The sequence below is a fragment of a genome, unplaced genomic scaffold, assembly GCF_019419815.1.
Source record: "Pyrus x bretschneideri cultivar Hongxiangsu unplaced genomic scaffold, Pyrus_bretschneideri_v1 Contig39, whole genome shotgun sequence".
Taxonomy (NCBI): Eukaryota; Viridiplantae; Streptophyta; class Magnoliopsida; order Rosales; family Rosaceae; genus Pyrus; species Pyrus x bretschneideri.
This window is the reverse complement of record NW_025999712.1, coordinates 1,508,002-1,529,252: the sequence shown is the minus strand read 5'-3', so window position 1 is coordinate 1,529,252 and position 21,251 is coordinate 1,508,002. Positions and strand designations below refer to the sequence as shown.

Here is a 21,251-nt window from a genome sequence, read left to right as displayed (position 1 = left end):
CTCACGTTTCTCCCCGACTTCTCTCTTTTATATTTAAACATCTCTTTTATATTTAAACACACGTAGTATGTGGCTTCATGTAGTATTGAATAAATTGAAAACAACAGATAACATTAAACATGGAGCATATGAGAGCGTAAAAACCAAAAGGGGTGCGTTCACTAGTACAAAAAATACTTTGGGTGACGTAGGTCATTCGTCGCGCAAAGTCAAAAAAACGTCGCGCAAAGTCAAAAAAACATCGCGCAAAAATTTGCGTGACGAACCTTCGTCGCGCTACAGGCGTCGCGCCACGCCTGTGAAAGAAGGTTTTGCGCGACGAAGAAGTTACATGCGTCACGCAAAGTGTCTTTGCGTGACGTAGTAACATGCGTCACGCAAAGTGGGTTTGCGTGACGTAGGTGTGCGTCACGCAAAGTGTGTTGGCGTGACGTAACATGCGTCACGCAAAGTGGGTTGGCATGACGTAGGTGTACGTCACGCAAAGTGGGTTTGCGTGACGTAGGTGTGCGTCACGCAAAGTGGGTTGGCGTGACGTATGATGCGTCACGCAAAGTGGGTTGGCGTGACGTAGGATGCGTCACGCAAAGTTGGTTGGCGTCACTCAAAGACACTTTGCGTGACACATACCTACGTCACGCAAACTCACTTTGCGTGACCTATGGAACTTCTTCGTCGCGCAAACTTTTTATGTTTTTATTTTTTTTTAATTTTTTTGACAAAAATATTTTTGATTTATTAATATTTTTGATTTAATTTTTAATAAATATTTTAATTATTCTAAACAATAAACCAAGAAAAAATTTAATTATAAACCATATATATGAAAATGTGCATACAAGATGTCTAAACAAAAAAAGAAAAAACTACAACAAGTAGTCTTCTAGGTTTGAAAACTACTGGGTATCGGGTAGGTGAGGTGGCTGGGAGGTCGAAGGTGGAGTAAGATCAGGTGCTGGCAGCTGGATTTGGAGACCGGACACCGCTAAGGCATGTACAATCATACTCATCTGGGCCCTCATCTGCTCATTCTCCGCCTTTATATGCTCGCTCTGGTCCATCATCTGCTCACTTTGGGCCTTTATCTGCTCGTCCTGGGCTGCAAGCTGACCTTTAAGGGTTGTCACTTCCTCCTTCAGGGCGTTGACCTCTCCTGTGGTCGATTTGGAAGAAGAGGCACCCGTCTCACGAACCCGCGCCTTCCCCATACCCCGAACAACCTTGCCATGACGACGACCGTAATTTTGATCTAGGACCTCAGTCATGATCTGAAAACCTACATCCTCAGGTAAAGTGACGTCCTCCATCGGGGTTTCCGAGGGAAGTTGCGATGTTGCTTCTTGGAGAACAGCATCGCCCTTTTCCACCATAGTAGCCTGTAATAATAAAGAAAAAACGTATAATGGTTAATAACAAAATATAAATAATATTTGAACGATTCATAAATATAAGAATAATAACAATTACATCTACTTACATGAAGCTGCTCAGCGATCTCATTGCCAGGTCGAACGTAAACGTCCTTGAACACGTCGATAATAATCCAATATCAAAAGCTTATAGTTTTATATATGTCAATAATAATCCACAATATCTCAATTTTTTTCCAAGCAAAAATAAATATCTCAACAAATAAGTGCTTCATTTGGTATTCTTCTTTCCAGTTCCATATCAAAATCTATTTACATCCCTATGTTCTATAAAGAACAATTGATATGAAAAAATTATCTTATTTACATCCATGTAGTATAATACGCAGTAAAAAATTATCTTATTCATCGCCAAATATTTGATTTTTCGCTGTGGTTTGTTATTTTACCGAATTTGGTTGTTGATATTTCGTATTTTTTATCGTTCATTTGTGTTCTATTGGGGTTGTATTTTGCTAGAATTTCATAGAATTTGATTTGGCTGCGTAACTGATTGGCTTAAAATTTTGTGAGATTAAATATTTCTTGAATTTGATCATTAGATTTCCCTTTTTTTTTTTCGTTTTTTTTTTTTTTTTTGTTGCAAATATCTTGTTTTCTAGGTCCCAACTTTTGACATTGTTGTTCAGTAGTTTACTCTTCTTTGCAGCAAAGAAATGTTTTTCTTGTACCATGCATAGGATTTTTAGAAATGGATCAAAACTAACATGAGATATAGAACTTCTGTGTTTCACTTACTTATTGATTGGGTTACAATCTCAGCATGAGAAACTCACTCCATGATCTGAAAAACATGGAAGAATTATATAGCTACAATAGACAAACTAACCTACGATTTTAGAAATACAAAGTAGGATAAATTTGCTACATGGAGATCCCACAACAGAACCAACTTACAAATATTCTAAACTCCATCCAAAATTCAAACCGTCTGCAATTCTATACAAAAATATAAACTTGTATGACAATTACTACAATTTGAAGTAAAATTTAACCTATGCAATAGTTGAATTTAATAACTCAACAATATTAATATTCTCAAGAGAACAAAAAAAAAGCACAAAAAAATAAAACCCCATATAAAAAAATCCAAGACTTTGTACAGAACATAGGCTTACCTTTCTTCAAGAACTGCAATTGAAATTGCAGCAGTTGCGTTTGTTGGGTGGTGGGAGTCATTTCGCTGTGCAAGAGTTGCTGAAAGTTTACCAAAATTTTAGTAAGATAAAGAACAAAAATAGTAATCACAAAACTCAAATTTAAAGCATAGTTTTGTAGCTCCTAAATTTTTTCTAAAGAATGCAAACACTATTGCCTATCTCAGATGGCTATAACTCATGAATCCAAATCTCATTGAATCAAGCCTATTCTCCTAAACCAAAGTATTTATACTCGGGGAAAGTATTAAGAACACCTTGCGTGACGCACATGACGTCACGCAAATACAATTTGCGTGACACACGTCTCTCGACGTCGCGCAAAGATACTTTGCATGACGTATACATGACGTCGCGCAAAGATACTTTGCCTGACGCATCCCAGAGGTCGCGCAAAGACACTTGGCGTGACCTATGGAACTTCTTCGTCGTGCAAACACTTTTTTTTTTTTTTTGACAAAAATATTTTTGGTTTATGTTTTAATACATATTGTAATTAAATTCTAAAAAATAAATAATAAACCAAGAAAAAGTATTTAATTATAAAGTATATGAATGTACATGCAAAATGTCTGAAAAAAAAAGAAGAAAAAACTCAAACAGCCTTTGCATGACGCATTGGCTCACTCTAGCGTTGCGCAAAGTTATATTTAAAAAAACTCAAAAGGTCGAACCAAAACTCAAAAGAAAACGATAGCCAAGTTGAATTGGTCAACAACAAAGCACTCCTACTTCAACTACTTGGTGACTAAATATGAAAAATGGAAAGTAATTGAATCCTGAAATCCATAAAATCTCCAAAATCCACTAAAAAATTAACGAAAAAAAAACCAAATATATAATGTCTAATTGAAACACAATTTGTTCAAAGTTCAACCACTTCATATCATATATTAATAAACATGATTAAGGAAATTGTAAGGGAGAGAGGGATGGGTCGAAAGTGGGCATTTACCCTCAATTCAACCGTATAGCACAAATTAAGGAAATTTCAAGGGGAAACCAACATTTCTTACAATTTCTTCTATGTAAATATATAAGTTAACCTCGATAAAGTATTCAAATGAAGCCCAAACAAGTCTTCAACAATATATCTACAATCTCACTCCTTTTAATAGGTAAAATTAATAAAGATTACATCAAAATTCAATCTCTTAAAACTCCACCATTACCAAAAAAGGGCATAGCAAGTAACCAAAGGTACATATACAAAAATCCCATATGCAATATGAAAAAAATACCTTCAAATTCGTTCTTCAATGATAATTGTATACAAAAATCCTGTACAAAATCAAATTAGTAGTTTTAGTTTGAATTCTCAATTCAAAGTTGCATATACAAAATCAAATTGCTTACCGGATACAAATAGATTAAGGAACGGAGAGAATTGGAGAACGTTTAGAACAAAGATGAGGGAGGGAGGTAGCTGCTGCAACTAGTTTGCAGTTTCTACCACCCAAACTGATTAAGTAAAGGAAAGAAAAGTCGTTGACTTTGCGTGACGTATGTGGCGTCGCGCAAAGATGTTTTGCGCGACGTAAGTTCACGTGCGTCGCGCAAAGCTGTTTTGCGCGACTCACGCAACCCTGCGTCACGCAAAGTCAACAGAAAAAGCGGTAAAACTTACTTTCTTTAGCACCAAAATCTTGCGGGACGCACAAAACGTCGCGCAAATGGCCTTTGCGTGACTGCACTTTGCGCGACGTTTTGTGTTTAACGTCACGCAAACATACTTTGCGCGACGCAGTTAGCTGCGTCGCACAAGTTTTCGTCGCGCAAACATGTTTTTGTACTAGTGGTTATTTATTTTCCAAAAAAGTCACTTGCACTAATTTCTAGTGATAAACCTTTTCACTTGCGAGTGAGAGGTAAATTTAATTCTCTCCAAGACAAATTTGAACTAATTTATTATGATTAGATCATTGTAAAGCTTAACTCATTCTCTTATCCGTTGATATGGTATGTATTAGAAAAATATTTTTCAAAGAAACAAAAAAATATTACACGACCAAAAAAACCTTAAAATTGTTACGAATTATTTTTAGAGAACTTTAACGAAAAGCTTCCGGTACTGTTTACTTAAACGAAAAATCATATTTTTACACTGAAAAGTCAATCTTGATATTATTCACTTTACTCTTTATTTTATCCTTATCGTTAATCTCAAAAAATTTCAAAACAATTTCATTAGTTTTTTTTATTTTTAATCACTTGCACTCAGCCAACCGGCGAAACCCCCCAAAACCGCCACTTCACAAGTCGGCGGGTCAAATGATCAAAATTCCATTCATTTCCTGTCCTAACATTTCTTCATTTGTTTTCTTCAAAAAGCCACACACAAAATCTGAGGAAAAATAAATCCAAAAAGTGGTTGATCATCGAGTATAAATGAATGCCCACACTTGAAAACCGTCGTCTTTGATGAAAGTTGACGGCCATGGACGACGACGCCACCAGAGCCAACATCCACCGCCACAAAACCCGCAAGCGCCGCCTGAGCGCGGCTGAGGAGCGGAGCAAACGCAGCGACGATGAATTGGATCAGGAGGTCGACGTGGAGGTCTGGGAGGCGCTGAGCAAGAGCTTTATGCAGGTCCAGTCCGTACTGGATCAGAACCGCGCCTTGATCCAGCAGGCCAACGACAACCACCAGTCCAGAGCCCCCGACAACCTCACCAGAAACGTTTCCTTAATCCGCGAGATCAACTCCAATATCTCCAAAGTCATCTCGATTTACTCCGATTTGTCGGCCAATTTCTCCGGCATTGTCCACCAGCACCGCGCCGCCATAACCCCCGCCAAGAACGACAACGACAGCGGCGAGACAGGGGATCGGAAATTGGATCCGGTGAAGTCGGGCGTTGAATCGCAGTGATTTCGATGACGTTGTGAGTGTTCTGTTTGTGTTTGAGAGTCTGCCTGTAAACTGTTTGATGAAATGCCTGCATTGTTGTAGACATTAATGTTTGGTAATGTTGTGAAATGTCGAAAACCTTTGCTTAATTCAGTGTTTGTTTGGTATTTGTTGTAAAAGGATGAAGGCTGCGGGATTGCTTGTCTTCGACCCGCAGATATTACAAGGTATTTATGTTCTCCTGTTTAAATTCACCTTGTTGTACTCTTTTTTTTTTAACTGTCAGCATTTTAATTCCTTTGTTGTAATGTGGATGGATTGTGCATTGCGTTTCAATTGCTTTGTTCTGTACAATTGCACTGTTGGCAATTGAGTAGGATGGCTCCTTCACGTTATGCAACTAGTGGTCAAGACAGGATGGGCGAGCACAAGGGTTCTCGTGTCCAAGCCAGTTGGTCAGATACTGGGTTTAACTTTCCTAACCCATTGTTTATAGCGATATTATATCGGTTTATAATGTTTTTATGGAATAATGATCCTATGAACATAGCTTAGTCTACAAAAAGGATCCAATTTTTTTATGTCGTATTTTTCGTTATCCTTCAATGCTTTCTCATCTGAAATGAGTTAGCAGAATAGTATGATGATCAGTCCTAAGTTGTTTGTTTCTTATGTAACTATGTCCCTTTGATCTAGGCTTTAAATTGGAGATGAAAACGGTTAAAGTTAATACCCTACATGTTGGGTGCATAAGAAACTAAAGATGGGTGTAGTTCTGTACTGGTGAAATTTTATTATAATGTGCTTTGAGATATTGTTCGCTTTGGTGAGATCAGTTATCGTGTCATCCATATGCCTTCAGAGTGTTGCATTGCATCTCTTTAATCTCCTTCGTCCCTAATTCTCTAGGTTTTACATTGATAACTCGGCCTTATTTTGATGTATGGAGAAGTCTGTGAGAAGACTACTAATGATTTTCTTAATCTTGTTTTGGTGACTTCTTGCGTATAGGGAATTAGGGACAAATCGGTGATTCTCAGTGTTGGGCAGATGTAGATAGTAAAGTAGGTTATGACTGGTAACTAGCAGCGATTCGTTAACAAGTACATGGGAATACAGGCGTAAGATGCGGTGTTCATGCGTCTTAAATTGGGATTGCTTTGGATTAGATGGACTCAACAACAATGCAGGTCATGATGATGACAGGATTGTTCCACATTGTTTGATTAACAATCAGACAGTGGTCAGATCAGGATGAGTTGATTTAAGAAAGGCCACGGAAGGTAATTTGAAACTTCAATTCCAAGCAACCTCAAAGGACATTAGCAACGGCATGGTGCAATGACAATGTGCTTGGATGTCTGAATGCTGCAGGAACACATGTGCCTTGGTGCAACGACATGGATTGTCTCAAGCGACGTGTTGGTCCTGTTAATGAGACGTCTTTGAATGTTGTAGGGAATATAATGATTTCATTTTGCTCTTCATAATTATGCAATCTCTTATTTGTCCTTTGGATTCTACATTTACGTGATTAAGCTTTTCCGATCAAACATTGTGGTCGATCTTTTATTGGCTCTGGCGGAATGTTTACCGCCATGGATTCTTTGACTGTAATGCCAATGAGTTTCTGTGCTTAACCAATCATAACGAATTCACTCAGGAATTAACTAAATAACAAGAAGAAATCAAAGAAACATCTTATATTATATAAACTACAAAAGAAATTACAATCTCCAGCAGTCGAAATTAAACAGCCGTAGTGATCACAATTACATCTTATATATAAACATCTTTATATAGACTAAAAAAGAAATTACAGTCTCTCGCCGTCGAAATTAGACAGCTCGTCGTCACCTATACGTCGATCTACTAATCATTGAACACAATTGCCCATCCACAAACAGTCGTCCCAACAATTCATCCCATCCAACGGCAAAGGCACTTGAGTTTCGTCAATCTGAAGCAGCTTCTCTTGTGACCATGCAGATTCACAGTCTAATGGTGCGAACAAATCGTCGAGGTCAAAAAACATACCGTTGTCAAAAAGTAAATCTTCATCCTTCAAAAGTGGCTCATCACCTTCGCTGGCCAAGCTTGTCAGCACATAATCATGATCGGAAAAATTTGCAGGCATCGTACTACCGTCAATGTTGCTTATGCACTGCTGATCATGATTAATAGCGTCACTAATCATCTTGTAATTGCTTTCATCGAAGGGCAGGAAGGGAGCACTGCTAGTACTAGGGCAGTTTTGTAGTTCCTCAATGGTATGGGTGATCACTCTAGTAGTATTTGGTGATCGCACTTCGTTTCTTGCCTTTGTTTTCGCCGGCTTCTCGCTCTCTTCTTTTCTTGCTCTCTTTTTTGTTTTCGCCAGCTTCTCGCTCTCTTCTTTTCTTGCTCTCTTGTTTGTTTTCGCCGGCTTCTCGCTCTCTTCTTTTCTTGCTCTCTTTCTCGCCGGCTTCTCCTTGACTTCTTTTCTTGCTCTCATTTTTGCCGGCTGCTCGCTCACTTGTTGGGTTGAATTCGAATTATTCTTCTTGTTTTCGTTCCTAGAATTCTTTTTAAGTCGGCAGAGAACCACCTTCCCAATTTCGTGATCGGAATCATCAGCGCGACCAACTACACTGGAAAGAATACTGTACTCTTCCAAGAGCCAGTCACCATCATGCTCGCATCCTTCCTTCTCATACCGCAAATTCCTCTTTTTCCCAATAGCTTTTTTATTCTGCAAATCCTTTACCGGCTTTGAATTGGATTCGCTCCACGTACCTCCGGCGTCAATTTCACGTTTGATGCGCGCCTGGCTTCTAGGCTTGAGTTGGCAGAAGAAGTACAAATCTTGATCTTCAAGTCCTGGCCCGCCGAAATTCTCCCAAACCACCCACGGTGGAGTCTTGCCGAAGAGGTCGAACTCGTAGATTAAATTCTCGCAGTACTCTCTGTGGAGGACTCTGTTGTAGAGGAAGAAACTGATCAATTCCTGATCGGTCGGATGAAACCGAAAACCCAGCGGCATTCCGTTAGAACCCAGCAGCTGATTTTCATAAAAACCCAGCGGCACAATACCACCATAACCCTCCTCCTCCATTGTTGAGACCTCGTTAGGGTTTCTCTCTGTTGTTTCAGACACTCTCTCTTTTGGTGCGAAATCGTATGAGATCTTTCCTTACCGGGCTAGGTGATTATATACTTTTTCTTCCCATGTCCCTGCCGTTTGATCTAATCTCATCTACGGCTGGGCGAGTTTGACGTAAGTAGCCGTTGGGTGGGCAAAATAGTCACGTGGTTAGGGGTTCAAAAGAACTTGAAATATCCCACCGTGGTAAGGAAAAGTATACACATTTTGTCCCGAGTTGTTCGCGGAGCACCGCCGCTGTGCCACCACTGGAAGTTGGAAACCGGGTTGGATACAATCACTGTTTGTGCGTTTCAACTTTGAACTCGGAAGAGCCTACGCTTGGAGTTCTTATGCGTTCTGGGCAATCCTGACCCGTTGGATCTAATCCCATCCCACGGTGGATGATTGTGTTTTAATTATCCTAATGGAATCTGGAAAAGGGTACTAATGGAAGTTTGAAATGTTCGTATTTTAACATGAAAAAAATAGGAGTCGTGATTTTCTACTTTTTCTTATTAGCGGCTGCACGGCGGCCTTTGGTGTTTGACACCGAAGTCAGCGTTCAATATTGGAATTTTGTACCGTTAAAATTATTCAAGTGAAGCCCTCGCTCTCACAGTGCTGGGAAGATATCTGTAGATAGTAGAGTAGGTTATGCCGGTCACTAGCATTGATTCTTTAGCAAGTACATGGAAATACAAGTGTAAAATGTGGTGTTTCACGCGTCTTAAATTGGGATTGCATAGAATCAGATGGACTCAAAACTATCGTTTGACAAAAACATAAAAAAAAATAAAAAAAAATGCAGGTCATGATGATGACGGGATCGTTACACATTGTTAGATTAACAATCAGACAGTGGTCCGATTAGGATGAGTTGATTTAAGAAAGCCCACGGGAGGTAAATTTGAAACTTCAATTCCAAGCAACCTCAAAGGACATTAGCAACGACAAATGTGCCTGGATGTCTGAGTTCTGCGTGAACAGATGTACCAAGGTGCAACAACATGGATTGTCTCAAGAGACGTGGTGGTCCTGTTACTGGGATGTCTTTGAATTCTGTGGGGGATGTTATGATTTCATTTTTCTCTTCATAATCTCTCATTTGTCCTTTGGATCTGAATTGGTTCTATATTTATGTGATTAAACTTTTCCGAACAAACATGTGAGCGATCCTTTATTGGCTCCGACGGAATATTTACCGCCATGGATTCTTTCAGTGTAATGCCAATGATTTTGTGTGCTTAACCAATCAATTACACGTTCATCATTATAAAGAATTTACTCAGGAATTAACTCAATAACAAGAAATCAAAGAAACATCTTATATTATATAAACTACACAAGAAATTATAATCTCTAGCCATCGAAATTAGACAGCCGTAGCCGTAGTCACAATTACATCTTATATATAAACACCTTTAGATAGATTAAAAAAGAAATTACAATCTCTCGCTGTCGAAGTTTGACAGAACGTCTCCTCTACTGATCACTGAACACAATTGCCCATCCACAAACAATCGTTCCAACAATTCATCCCATCCAACGGCAAAGGCACTTGAGTTTCGTCAATCTGAGGCAGCTTCTCTTGTGACCACGCAGATTCACAGTCTAATGGTGCGAACAAATCGTCGAGGTCAAAAAACATATCTTCACCGTTATCAAAAAGTAAATCTTCATCCTTCAAAAGCGAATCATCACCTTCGCTGACCAAGCTTTTCGGCACATAATCATGACCGGAAAAATTTGCAAGCATCGTACTACCGTCAATGTTGCTTATGCACTGCTGATCATGATTAATAGCGTCACTAATCATCTTGTAATTGCTTTCATCGAAGGGCAGGAAGGGAGCACTGCTAGTACTAGGGCAGTTTTGTAGTTCCTCAATGGTATGGGTGATTACGCTAGTAGTATTTTGCGAACCCACTTTGTTTGTTGCCTTTGTTTTTGCTGGCTTCTCTTTGACTTCTTTTCTTGATCTCTTTTTCGCCGGCTTCTCCTTGACTTCTTTTCTTGCTCTCTTTTTCGCCGGCTGCTCGTTCACTTGTTGGGTTGAATTCGAAAAATTCTTCTTGTTTCCGCTCCTAGAATTCTTTTTAAGTCGGCAGAGAACTACCTTCCCAATTTCGTGATCGGAGTCATCAGCGCCACCAAATACACTAGGAAGAATGCTGTACTCTTCCAAGAGCCATTCACCGTCATGCTCACACCCTTCTTTCTCATACCGCAAATTCCTCTTTTTCCCAATAGCTTTTTCATTCTGCAAATCCTTTACCGGCTTGGAATTGGATTCGCTCCACGTACCTCCGGCGTCAATTTCACGTTTGATGCGCGCCTGGCTTCTAGGCTTGAGTTGGCAGAAGAAGTACAAATCTTGATCTTCAAGTCCCGGTCCACCGAAATTCTCCCAAACCACCCACGGTGGAGTCTTGCCGAAGAGGTCGAACTCGTAGATTAAATTCTCGCAGTACTCTGTGTGGAGGAATCTGTTGTAAAGGAAGAAACTGATCAATTCCTGATCGGTCGGATGAAACCGAAAACCCAGCGGCATTCCGTTAGAACCCAGCAGCTGATTTTCATAAAAACCCAGCGGCACAATACCACCATAACCCTCCTCCATTGTTAAGACCTCGTTAGGGTTTTTCTCTGTTGTTTCAGACACTCTCTCTTTTGGTGCGAAATCGTATGAGATCTTTCCTTACAGGGCTAGGTGATTATATACTTTTTCTTCCCATGTCTCTGCCGTTTGATCTAATCTCATCTACGGCTGGGCGAGTTTCACGAAAGTAGCCGTTGGGTGGGCAAAATAGTCACGTGGTTAGGGGTTCAGAATAATTTGAAATATCCTACGATGGATAGGAAAAGTAGATAGATTTTGTCCCGAGTTGTTCGCGGAGCACCGCCGCTGTGCCGCCACAGGAAGTTGGAAACCGTGTTGGATAAATTCAGTGTTTGTGTGTTTCAACTTTGAACTCGGACGAGCCTACGCGTGGAGTTCTTTATAAGTGTTCTGGGCAATCCTGACCCGTTGGATCTAATCCCATCCCACGGTGGATGAGTGTGTTTTAATTATCCCAAAGGAATATCGAAAAGGGTAAAAGGAAATTTCAATATTGGAAAATATTTTTTAGTGGAATAGCCAAAATTGTTGTGTCGCCAATAATTTTTAATTCATGGTCCAAACTACAATTTAGAAGTGTAAAAAATATCGAAAATTACCGGACCAACCGAAGTCATACCAAAATATTGAAAAAGGACCATACTGAAAGTACATAAATATTGGGTACCCAAACCCGAACCGATACGGAATTTTTTTTGTACATGATTCGATATGAAATATTAGCTTTTTCGGTAAGACCGTAAACCAAAATAAAAATATGTGTAATATTTATAATTTATTTTTTAAAATATAATTTAAAATTATTTACCGCTGTCGAATTTGGTTGAGATTGAATCTCAATTGTTGAATTCGAATGAAGCCCTCTCTCTACCTCACCTCACTTTGCTCTCTCATACTATGCTGATTTCTCTTGATCTCTCTTCCCCTCCATATTTTCCGTCTTCGAATCCCACCATACCACACACCCACACAACACCCACATCACACTAGTGAGTCATCGACTCTTTCTCTCAATCGAACTCACTCATTCTCTCTCTCAACTGACCTCTCTAAGCTCACTCACCCACTCACTCACAGACTCACTCTCCCTCTCTCTCTCTCCGATTCTCACAGGACTCTCACTCGATCGAAAAAAAAAATCTAGAATAAAGAAGTTCAAACTGTACCGAAAAATTAAAAAAAAATTAGAATACAGAAGTTCGGAAAAACTGAAATTTCGGTTAGGTTTTAATTTTTCAAAATCCCGTCCCGAAGTTCGGGAATCCTTGTTAAGACTCGGTACTAGCAACATTAGGAAAAACTGCATTCTTCTAAGTACCATCCACCTTGATGCTCACACACCATTTGTTATCATACTGAAAATTTCATTTTCGCCCCATAGAGCTTCCGTTCTTCACATCCTCAACCCGGTTGAGGATGTGAAGACAACCTGCTTTGTTGGCGATGTTGCTCCAAGTGCCCTTGAACTCAATCATGTGACCATACGCAAGACATCCGAGCTTAAATTTTGAGCTGGGAGAAGAAACATAAATTAACCGTTGTTATTTTTATTGAAGTTTTCATCGGAAAAAGGAGAAGGACAACCTGAAAACCTTGCTTTTGATCTGCATTAAGATAGCGTGAGCTTATTCTTGCGGTTATGCACTCTTTGAATAGGAATCATTGGTACAGTGCCAAATAAGTTATTGGGGATTCTTTTAATGGTTTCAGTACCTCAAATAATCTCTCACATATGTATTGGCGCTGCGGTTTTTTTTCTTGGCCAGAACGAATGGAGAGCTCCCCCCCTCTATTCACCCAACTCTCTGGTCTTAAGAAGGATGCCGAAGGCAGGGCTGGTGAATGGAGTGAAGTTGTAACAACATAACCGTACTAGAAGGTGCGGATGGATCAACAAAAACTAGAACAAACATATAATAACGGAATCTAAATTGTAAGCAAGCATCCAACCTAAAATTGGAATGGGCTAGAATTATGAACTTATAATCTATAATCTGATGATTTGATTGATTCAATATCAATGAACCAAGAAAGGAGAGTTGAGGGTTCGAACGAGTGTATCCATACATCTTGATCAGAAAAGAATTAATAGAAAGAATTTCCAAGAATTTTCATATATGTGACATATATGATAATAACACACTTTAAGAAAAATGTATTAAATTTTCCAAGACTTTTATTCTCTCAAGCTAGCTTCGAGAGAGAGGGAAGCCAATTCCATGGCGTCTGGAGGGGAATAAAAGAAACAACAAGCTGCATGCGATACCCATTCCGACAGGGAACGCCACCAAAAGCTGCCTGGCCTCCTCCGAAGGCTTGGGGTAGAAGCAATTGACGACATTTTTATCAAACATTGCCACCGCAGCAAATACAAGTACGGACATGAAGGCATGGAAAAAATCTCTGAACTTTACCCTATATTTATCTGCCTCCTCCGGCGCAAGTGTGATTTTGGAACCGTCGAGAATCCACAACCCTTTAGATGTCGCCAACCCGTATCGGACCTTGCCTCTTTCGTCCCTCAAGCTGTCAGTGAAGCGCATAAGGAAGCAGGTAAGGCTGCAGAAAGTTAGGAGGAGCACAGTCATGGTTTGATTGAGGACGGCCGGGCACTTCCCTTGGCGTGTGAAAGCGGGGGAGAACATTTGGAACACGAGGACGGTCCCCGTGGGGAGAAGATTAGACAAATGGGCTGTGCCTTTGAATGTCTTTCTAATGGCTTTTCGTGCGGGGGTTTTTGGTTGTTTTGGCTTTGGGGCTATTGAACTTGATCCTTCTCCTCCTGCATTATTATCCAAAAGTGGTTGCCGTGTTTCCTTGACCGCAGCCATGTCGCGCAGATAAGGCGATAACTCTTTGAAGCCTTAGACTCTTTCCTCCTCGAAAGAGGTAAGTCAGCCTTCCTCCTGCACAAACAGATCGAACCACACAAGAACACAAGATCAAACGAACGAATGAAGAACAATGAGAGCACTGGTTTAGTAATGACCAAACGAGTTATTAATGGTTAAAGAAACTGAATGTTGAGATTAACAAAATTAGAATTTGTCTTTCTGTTTGGTTTTGGCAAGTAAATGGTAAAAATTAGTGATCAACTGCTTTCATAACTGATCCGACCTTCCAGAAACTCTTGTAAACATTAATTTTTGTTTGGGAGTTTCATTTCATTGGAGGGGACCAATATGAAACGTTCGCAGTATTTCAAATAGGGTTGGTTTTGTACAATGAAATTACCTTCATCCTTAACTACAAATTACGTTAACGGAGCTGACGTCAAGGACCAAATGGTACACAATTTCAAAGGAGTGACATGGATCTTTGGTCACTATGCTTTGGCTAAATTCATATTCGGTCACTAAATCTAGAAATTCAATTTTCAGCTTCGACCAGCCAAACACGAGCCAAAATTTTAGTTTTGAACACACGGAAAAAGGAACGATGAACCCACCCGTTACCCATGGATGCCATCACTCCGGTTATCTGGCCGGCCGCTGCCAACCTCCCACGTAAACGATGTGATTCAGGCTTCTGTATATTTCGTTATGAACAATCAGTATAAAACATGAAATGTTACACAAGGGACCGGCTTCCATTTACAACAATCCGAATAGTATGTCGTTACAGGATCACAGTCCACTATCTTCCCCATGCAACGCATGTTTAGTGTTGTCCATCAATTCCCTCGTTTTCAAATTCCCTTTTACGTAACAACCAAGTCACTCTCCCAACGGAAAGCAACATAAACAACCAAAACTGCTAAGCAGGGGAGCGCGTGACCAACTATTTCCTTCCAAAGTGGTGCGGCTCTGGTTCATCAGGCACCGCTGGGGAGACAGGACAATTTATGTTCTCTATGGTATATTTACATTCCAATGGGTCTTGTTCTTGGTGAACTGCCGAGCGTCTGGGCATTAAGTAGTGTCGTTTCCTGCCAAGGATCAAGAGTGTACGGCGTAGTTGGACTTAGCTTGTTATACGATGAGTAGTCGCTCAAGTTGTAACTACTCTGTCCCATCATCGCGTAAGTTGGGTGAGGGGGAGAAAGAAAAGAGCTCTTGTGTGTTGCTCCATATTGTCGCAAGGGGCTTGAACAAGGAGATACAGGCAAAGATGTAATCATCCTTATATTCTCTCTGCATATACAAGATTGATAAAGAGTCATTTTACATTATAACATGTTCGACAGACTACATCGATGAGGATATGACGGGTAGAATATATTTACCTGGGGCTCCGCAGATCTCTTGAAGTTGCCATTGTGGGCTTCACAGTGTGATCTGTATCACTCAGGGTGAAACTTGTTCTGTTGGAGTGTAGCTCTAATACTGGCTGTTCAAAGAAAGAAATTAAAAAGAAATAAGGTTGGGCAAGCGCTTAGGTTTGATTAAGACTTGTCGGAAATACTAGTTTAACGATTCAAGACATAACATGGATGATGATATGTCAATAAATCGTTCAACAAAATGCAGCGTAACTTCTCCAAATAGTCTCAAGCGCTTAAAGACTAGGCCAGTAAAGAAACTAAATTCCACACTTCTTTCTATATTTTGGCCCACAAACTAAAAGCTTAAAATATGCAGTAGAAAGTTAATAAGCTTTACCGGTGTCCTGCTTCCATGAAAAGCATATGGGAACGCATCCTTGGTTACTTTCATGTTAGAAGATCTTGTCGTTGTTTGCTCTCTAATGAATGGGTGGTCTAGAAGGTCAAAAGCCGTAGGACGCTCTGATGGGTTCCGTTGCAAACATAGCCTCACAAAACTCTTTGCATCATTTGAAAGATGATCAGGAATATGTGGAATATCTTTGCTGTTTCCAATTTTAAAAATTGCAGCCACCTGTTGAACCCGATGTAAGGAAACAAGCTTTGGTGCAACAAACACTTTGTAGCTGATGATAACAAATAAAATTTGTAAAGTAATAGGTTCTGAACAGTATATCGCACCCCTTCATACTGGCTCCAAGGAGGTTTAGAAGTTGCCATTTCGAGAATTGTACATCCTAAGCTCCATATATCCACGGCAAGGCTATAGCCATTTGTATTCATTACAACCTGAAATTAACATTTCATGAACTGAAAATTCCACCACAGGGAACTGGATGCAAACAATACAAAGGAAAAGAGAGGGAAAAAAAGATGTTGAGAGAGATGAGAGTACCTCTGGGGCCATCCAATAAGGACTTCCCTTGAATGACAGCATTGAAGCACAATTTGTGATCTGAATCAGAACATAAAATCATCAGATTTCTCAAAATTGATTGAGAAAACCGACTAGGAAAACTAACAATTACATACTATTCTTCGATTTCCTTAGTCGAATACCACTCTTAGATATGCATCTTATATCTATGTGCTCAAGTTCGTTGACACAATTTCTCTCTTTATTTTGTTTCGAAGAAACAAGAAACATTCATTATTACTTATTAGTAACGTATTAAAGCACAAAGCTGCAGATAAGAAATACAGAACAATAAGCCAATTCCTAACACCCAGCTAAGAACAGCAAAAAATACAATGAGGAAACTTATTAACTGCACTTCAATGTGCAAAGATTATAGAAAATGATAACTCCCGAAATTGAGGAGAAACCAAAGCCCAAAGTGCAGTCCGATCTTACTTTATCCCGAATAACTTCCACTCTATCTCCTTCGTAATTTTAAAATATCCTCTTGAACCAAAGCACCTGATAAATAGCCAACAGACCACCTTCCATAAAACCTTACAATTTTTTCCCTCTAGCAAACGTCTTATGGTTGTCACAATGAAAACAGATCCTTGTGACATTATTTTGTCCTGGTTTCCTGAATGCCAAGACATATCGTATAGTTAACACTTAAAAGTTTCATTCTTACTCTTCCTAGACAAATTCATGTTTGAGATAAATTAGCAATTCTATGCCTTCAATACTTCACTAAGAATTCAATGTGCAGAGGATGAGATGCAATTTACATGTTTAGCCATGCCAAAGTCTGCCAACTTGATTTCACCATTAGGACCCACTAATATGTTTGCTCCTTTAATGTCCCTGCAAGGAAAAACAAATTAGTAAAAAGATCATAAAGATAGAACACAGCCGCCAGAACTTTAATTAAAAAGATTTAATAAATCATTATCAGTGTAAAAGATAACAGAAAATTATTGTAGGATTCTGAAAACAAAAAAAGAAAAAAAAAAAAAAAAAGATTTAGTATGAAATATTGCCGACCAAGAAAAAAGGGAAGACAAGTATTCATATGCCGGACCACCATATGATTGAAATTGAGGGAAAGGAAGAAAATGAAGACATTACAGGTATTAAAACTCACACACCTATGAACTGTATTTCTTTCGTGTAAGTAGGCAAGACCAGATACAATCTGTCTGGTATAATTTTGAATCACAGGTTCGTTAAAGGCGCCATATTCTTGTAGTAGTTTATAAATTGAGCCACCAGACACATATTCCAAATAAACAGAGAGAGCATCTTCACCCTGAAAAGGACAAGCCAAACTTGACAGTAAGCCATGATGCAACGTCCAAATCAACAACAAACCAAATCAATTGAAAATAAATAACCCATCACTCTCTTTTTCTATCCCCACACCAATGTATGTGTTCAGGTAATGTGCACATGTTTTTTATTGCTAATGGACACGCATGTTTATCAGCATTTAAAGCAGTATATTAACTCTCACCAATTCACTTCCATGATATCGAACAATGTTTGGATGTGAGAGCTGACTAAGCAAATTTATCTCCTGTCAACAATACAAAGTTAGATGCAAACCAGTCTGCACCAGCAATCAGATAAAGAGATTTCGAAAGATGTAAATTTACTGTAAATGCTCAGTGACAGCTCGAAATACCAACTCAATTGGAGCAAAGCATCATGCCTGATATTTTCAAGGTAGCTGGACAAAGTTACCTGGTTCAGTTGCTTAAGACATTCTTTTAATGATTGATCATCTGTAACAAGCCTGACTTCTTTTATTGCACATATTTGCCCACTTTCACTGTCAATGTCACAAACAAAAGTTTAGGAAAAGGAATACATATACATAGTAAAAGGACATCTTGTCTGCACTCCAATTATTGCCAAACAATTATTTGGTGCCCTCACTTTGGAATCCATTTTGTTTCCTTTATAAATTCGGGGGTAATGTGCAAAGTGAGTGCATGCATACATACAATCATTTTTGTGCCTGAAGTTTTTGTTTCCCTTGCCCAAAGAATAAACATTGAATTTAGTTCCCAAAACTAACAAACATGACTGTTCACTTTTTTTTTATTAATCAATCCACCAGAAAAGTAAAATTCACATTTACCTGTTAAACCCAATATAAACATGACCAAAGGTCCCTCTTCCTAAAAGCTTTCCCTTCTTCCACTTTGATAGTGCACAAGCTGTGTTTTCAGTGACTGGACTAGGTCTACTGCTGGGCAAGGCAAAAGGACTAGTTGGGGAACCTGGAGGGAGCGGAAGAGGATGACACACACTTTTCCCATCTTCTTGCTTTCCAGTTGGAGACTCCAAACCCATGGGACACAATCGTGGGTGAAGAGGAGATGTTGGGCTAGTTGGCCCCCTAGACCTAGGACCTGGGCTTTTCGGCATCATGCTGACCTTTGGATCACCAATACATCTGTGAATAATATAGGACATTGATAAGAAGCATACAATTATTCTTTATATCTCAGATATAATCAAAAAAATATTGCAATGATCCCAATCATCATCTTGTGGAAATATAAGAATAAAGCCAATGATCCCAATCATCATACTTAATACAAATTATGTATGACTACTGATAGTACCAAGTCCTAATTCTTACCATAAACAAGCACGTCCATAAATATTCTAGTAAGATTTATAGCTTAAAATAACTGTGTTAATCAACATGATGTGGTTAATGCTAAAAAAAAAGTGGCCCCATAAAAAGAAAATCAAACTCTACTAAGACAGGAAAACCCAAAACCAGTCTGGAAAGGAAATATCAGCTCAAAAGGTTAATAACTCAGAAATGTAGCAGACAATCACTCGAATTCGGACAGCAAAAACTCTATGGAGAAGGCAAGAGTATTTAGCTAACTAATTACTAAATTAATATCCAATAAGTATCTACGAATCCAATAAATTCACAGATGAAACAGTTAAACCATATATGTATGGATTGGAACTGAACGTTTGAATTAAAGTTCTTACGAGCATGAATTGAATTGAATTGATTAGAATTGAATGTAAAAACATTCAAAAGTCCCAAATTGTGCACAGAACAGAAAATTGTCTAATCCGAAACCGCAGGGGTTTTGTGGAGAAAAAGACTAACCTATAGCTAGAAGCAGCACCACATTGAGCAACCAGTGGGTCGTCGGAGCCAGAGGAGCTGACACTTGAAACAGAGGCGGACCCAGATCCTAACCCATTGACCTGATCATTTCCCAAAGCCAAACCCTGCAGGGACGACACCGATGGGCGAGGCAGGGGATGAGCTGCTCTCTCACTGCCATCCGAGTCAAAACCCAAAAAGCCAGAAGAAGAGACACCGACAACGCCAGCCAATTCCCTGCTGGCTCTTGGTGATCCCCGCGTGACGTGTTCGTCGAAGCTCCTCGGCCTTTCGTCCTTCTCCTTCTTCTTAATATCGTTGCTGACCGAAGATTTGTTGACAAAGTTGCTGCTGTTGCGGTTAGAGTAGGGGTTTTTGTGCTGGACTGCCTTCTCTTGCTCCTCTTTGCTCTTGCTTGATTTTCTTCCCCACCAAGCAGGCATTTTTACCTCAATTTATCTATTTCTACCATTAAAAATTTGAAATATCAAATAAATTTGCTTGATTTTCTTCACTCCAATACCAAATGATCAGACCTCAACGATCAATTTTAAAAATTGACAATCAAAATTCAGACTTCGAACACGAATTTCAAAATTCCCAAAAAAAAATCAACACCAATTTCAGCTACGAGAATTTCAAATCAACATCAATTTCAACAAAATTCCCAAAATCCGAACCCCGAAATGAACAAATTCTCAAAATTCAACCCCCGATTGCAATCCCAATCCCAATCCCAATCTCAATCCAAATCCAAATTACATACCTTGTAATCGAATGGAGGAGCTGGCAGCGGAGCTCTAGACGTGAACGGCAGAGCACGACGGATGCAATTAGGAATACTTGGGGCGGCCGGCGGCCTATAACATCCTCCGCCGTCTGAAGCCGAGGCTCTCTTAAAAAGCAAGAAAATTTATTTTATTCAATTTAATTCGATTGAGAAGAGAGAGAAGTGGACTCAGAAAGAAGGAATTTGAGAGTGAAAAGAGCTTGAATTTGGGGTTTGCAGCTCGATTTTATATCGCAGGAGGAGGAAGAAGAAACGGGGACTTTTTTTCTTTCGGAGAGAGAGAGAGAGAGAGAGAGAGAGAGAGAGAGAGAGAGAGTGGGACCTGTGGAGAAGGGAGAGAGAGAGCGCGCAGGTGTGAGGAACAGCTCAGCGGAGAGGGAGACGACAAAAGAGTGAGTTTCGGGGACGGCAGCCGGTGGTTGGATAAAGCGGAAGGTATGACGTGGCGGGTTCCTGGTTGTGTGATATGACGTAAATGCTTACGTACACACACAACTAACGGATGAGGTGTATGTATGTTGAGATGATCATACATACATGTGCCTGCATGCATGCATGTTGATGTCATGGGGGGAGGAGTGGACTGCGTCAATGGGTGTAGGGTAAACTTGTGGGTGGGTGTGGGGGTGAGTATGACGAGTGAGTGCATTGCGGATTTGGTAATTGTAAAAAATTCCAAAAACAAAAGTGACCGCAAGATTCATAACATAAATGGTTGATGCTCGCTATTACGATGGTGGAAAATGATTTTCGCACTTTATTTTTTCTGCACAAATGAGGAGCGCAGGAATCGTTTTTGTAAATAAGGCAATTCATATTTTGATGATTATTGCAATCCAACTCAGTCCTTAAGTTGCATAACCACTTTAGATGAATTGGGTACACAAGTAACAATCAAGGTGGCGTTTCAACTCAAATAATAGTGTGATATGTTAATTTTATTCTATATAACATTGTGTTATTTGACCA

The 21,251-nt window shown here is 39.6% G+C and overlaps 6 protein-coding genes across 16 annotated transcripts; 1 reads left to right on the top strand and 5 right to left on the bottom strand.

The window, feature by feature from the left end:
- Positions 1-788: 788 nt before the first annotated feature.
- On the bottom strand, positions 789-3,409 carry LOC103947872. Of its 8 annotated transcripts, XR_007250930.1 has the most exons (5): positions 2,549-3,409; positions 2,328-2,369; positions 2,169-2,214; positions 1,478-1,522; positions 789-1,376 (listed from the first exon to the last, which is right to left on the bottom strand). XR_007250930.1 is itself a non-coding variant. In XM_048564380.1 (3 exons), the coding sequence occupies exon 3, from the start codon at positions 1,368-1,370 to the stop codon at positions 897-899; it is 474 nt and encodes a 157-aa protein (XP_048420337.1). In that variant the 5' UTR covers positions 1,371-1,522; positions 2,169-2,214; positions 2,549-2,821; the 3' UTR covers positions 789-896. The 8 variants fall into 8 exon arrangements, 3 of the variants coding, with proteins under 3 accessions (XP_048420337.1, XP_048420338.1, XP_048420336.1); XR_007250931.1 differs by lacking the exon at positions 2,328-2,369 and having other exon boundaries at positions 1,478-1,556; positions 2,549-2,832; XR_007250932.1 differs by having other exon boundaries at positions 1,478-1,556; positions 2,169-2,369; positions 2,549-2,830.
- A 1,407-nt stretch (positions 3,410-4,816) lies between these two features.
- On the top strand, positions 4,817-7,050 carry LOC103960741 (protein EARLY FLOWERING 4). Of its 3 annotated transcripts, none has more exons than XR_007250913.1 (3): positions 4,817-5,475; positions 5,622-5,668; positions 5,819-6,253. XR_007250913.1 is itself a non-coding variant. In XM_009373220.3 (2 exons), the coding sequence occupies exon 1, from the start codon at positions 5,025-5,027 to the stop codon at positions 5,460-5,462; it is 438 nt and encodes a 145-aa protein (XP_009371495.2). In that variant the 5' UTR covers positions 4,817-5,024; the 3' UTR covers positions 5,463-5,475; positions 5,622-5,777. The 3 variants fall into 3 exon arrangements, 1 of the variants encoding a protein (XP_009371495.2); XR_007250911.1 differs by lacking the exon at positions 5,819-6,253 and adding an exon at positions 6,453-7,050 and having other exon boundaries at positions 4,818-5,475; XM_009373220.3 differs by lacking the exon at positions 5,819-6,253 and having other exon boundaries at positions 5,622-5,777.
- Positions 7,051-7,317: 267 nt separating this feature from the next.
- LOC103960782 (NAC domain-containing protein 82-like) lies at positions 7,318-8,535 on the bottom strand. Its single transcript, XM_009373265.2, has one exon. The coding sequence runs from the start codon at positions 8,533-8,535 to the stop codon at positions 7,318-7,320; it is 1,218 nt and encodes a 405-aa protein (XP_009371540.2).
- A 1,519-nt stretch (positions 8,536-10,054) lies between these two features.
- LOC103960781 (NAC domain-containing protein 83-like) lies at positions 10,055-11,185 on the bottom strand. The gene has a single exon (XM_009373264.2). The coding sequence runs from the start codon at positions 11,183-11,185 to the stop codon at positions 10,055-10,057; it is 1,131 nt and encodes a 376-aa protein (XP_009371539.2).
- Positions 11,186-13,195: 2,010 nt separating this feature from the next.
- Positions 13,196-14,771, bottom strand: LOC125468605 (protein DMP7-like). The gene is made up of 2 exons (XM_048564562.1): positions 14,634-14,771; positions 13,196-14,091 (listed from the first exon to the last, which is right to left on the bottom strand). The coding sequence occupies exon 2, from the start codon at positions 14,014-14,016 to the stop codon at positions 13,375-13,377; it is 642 nt and encodes a 213-aa protein (XP_048420519.1). The 5' UTR covers positions 14,017-14,091; positions 14,634-14,771; the 3' UTR covers positions 13,196-13,374.
- Positions 14,754-20,593, bottom strand: LOC103960739 (mitogen-activated protein kinase kinase kinase 3). Of its 2 annotated transcripts, none has more exons than XM_009373218.3 (12): positions 20,259-20,593; positions 19,493-19,951; positions 18,491-18,808; positions 18,091-18,178; positions 17,861-17,923; positions 17,496-17,656; positions 17,136-17,211; positions 16,345-16,404; positions 16,131-16,238; positions 15,787-16,023; positions 15,411-15,514; positions 14,754-15,318 (listed from the first exon to the last, which is right to left on the bottom strand). In XM_009373218.3, exons 2-12 carry the CDS (start codon positions 19,933-19,935, stop codon positions 15,048-15,050), a joined length of 1,929 nt encoding a protein of 642 aa, XP_009371493.2. In that variant the 5' UTR covers positions 19,936-19,951; positions 20,259-20,593; the 3' UTR covers positions 14,754-15,047. The 2 variants fall into 2 exon arrangements, with proteins under 2 accessions (XP_009371493.2, XP_009371492.2); XM_009373217.3 differs by having other exon boundaries at positions 19,493-19,957; positions 20,259-20,592.
- Between the last annotated feature and the right edge of the window lie 658 nt (positions 20,594-21,251).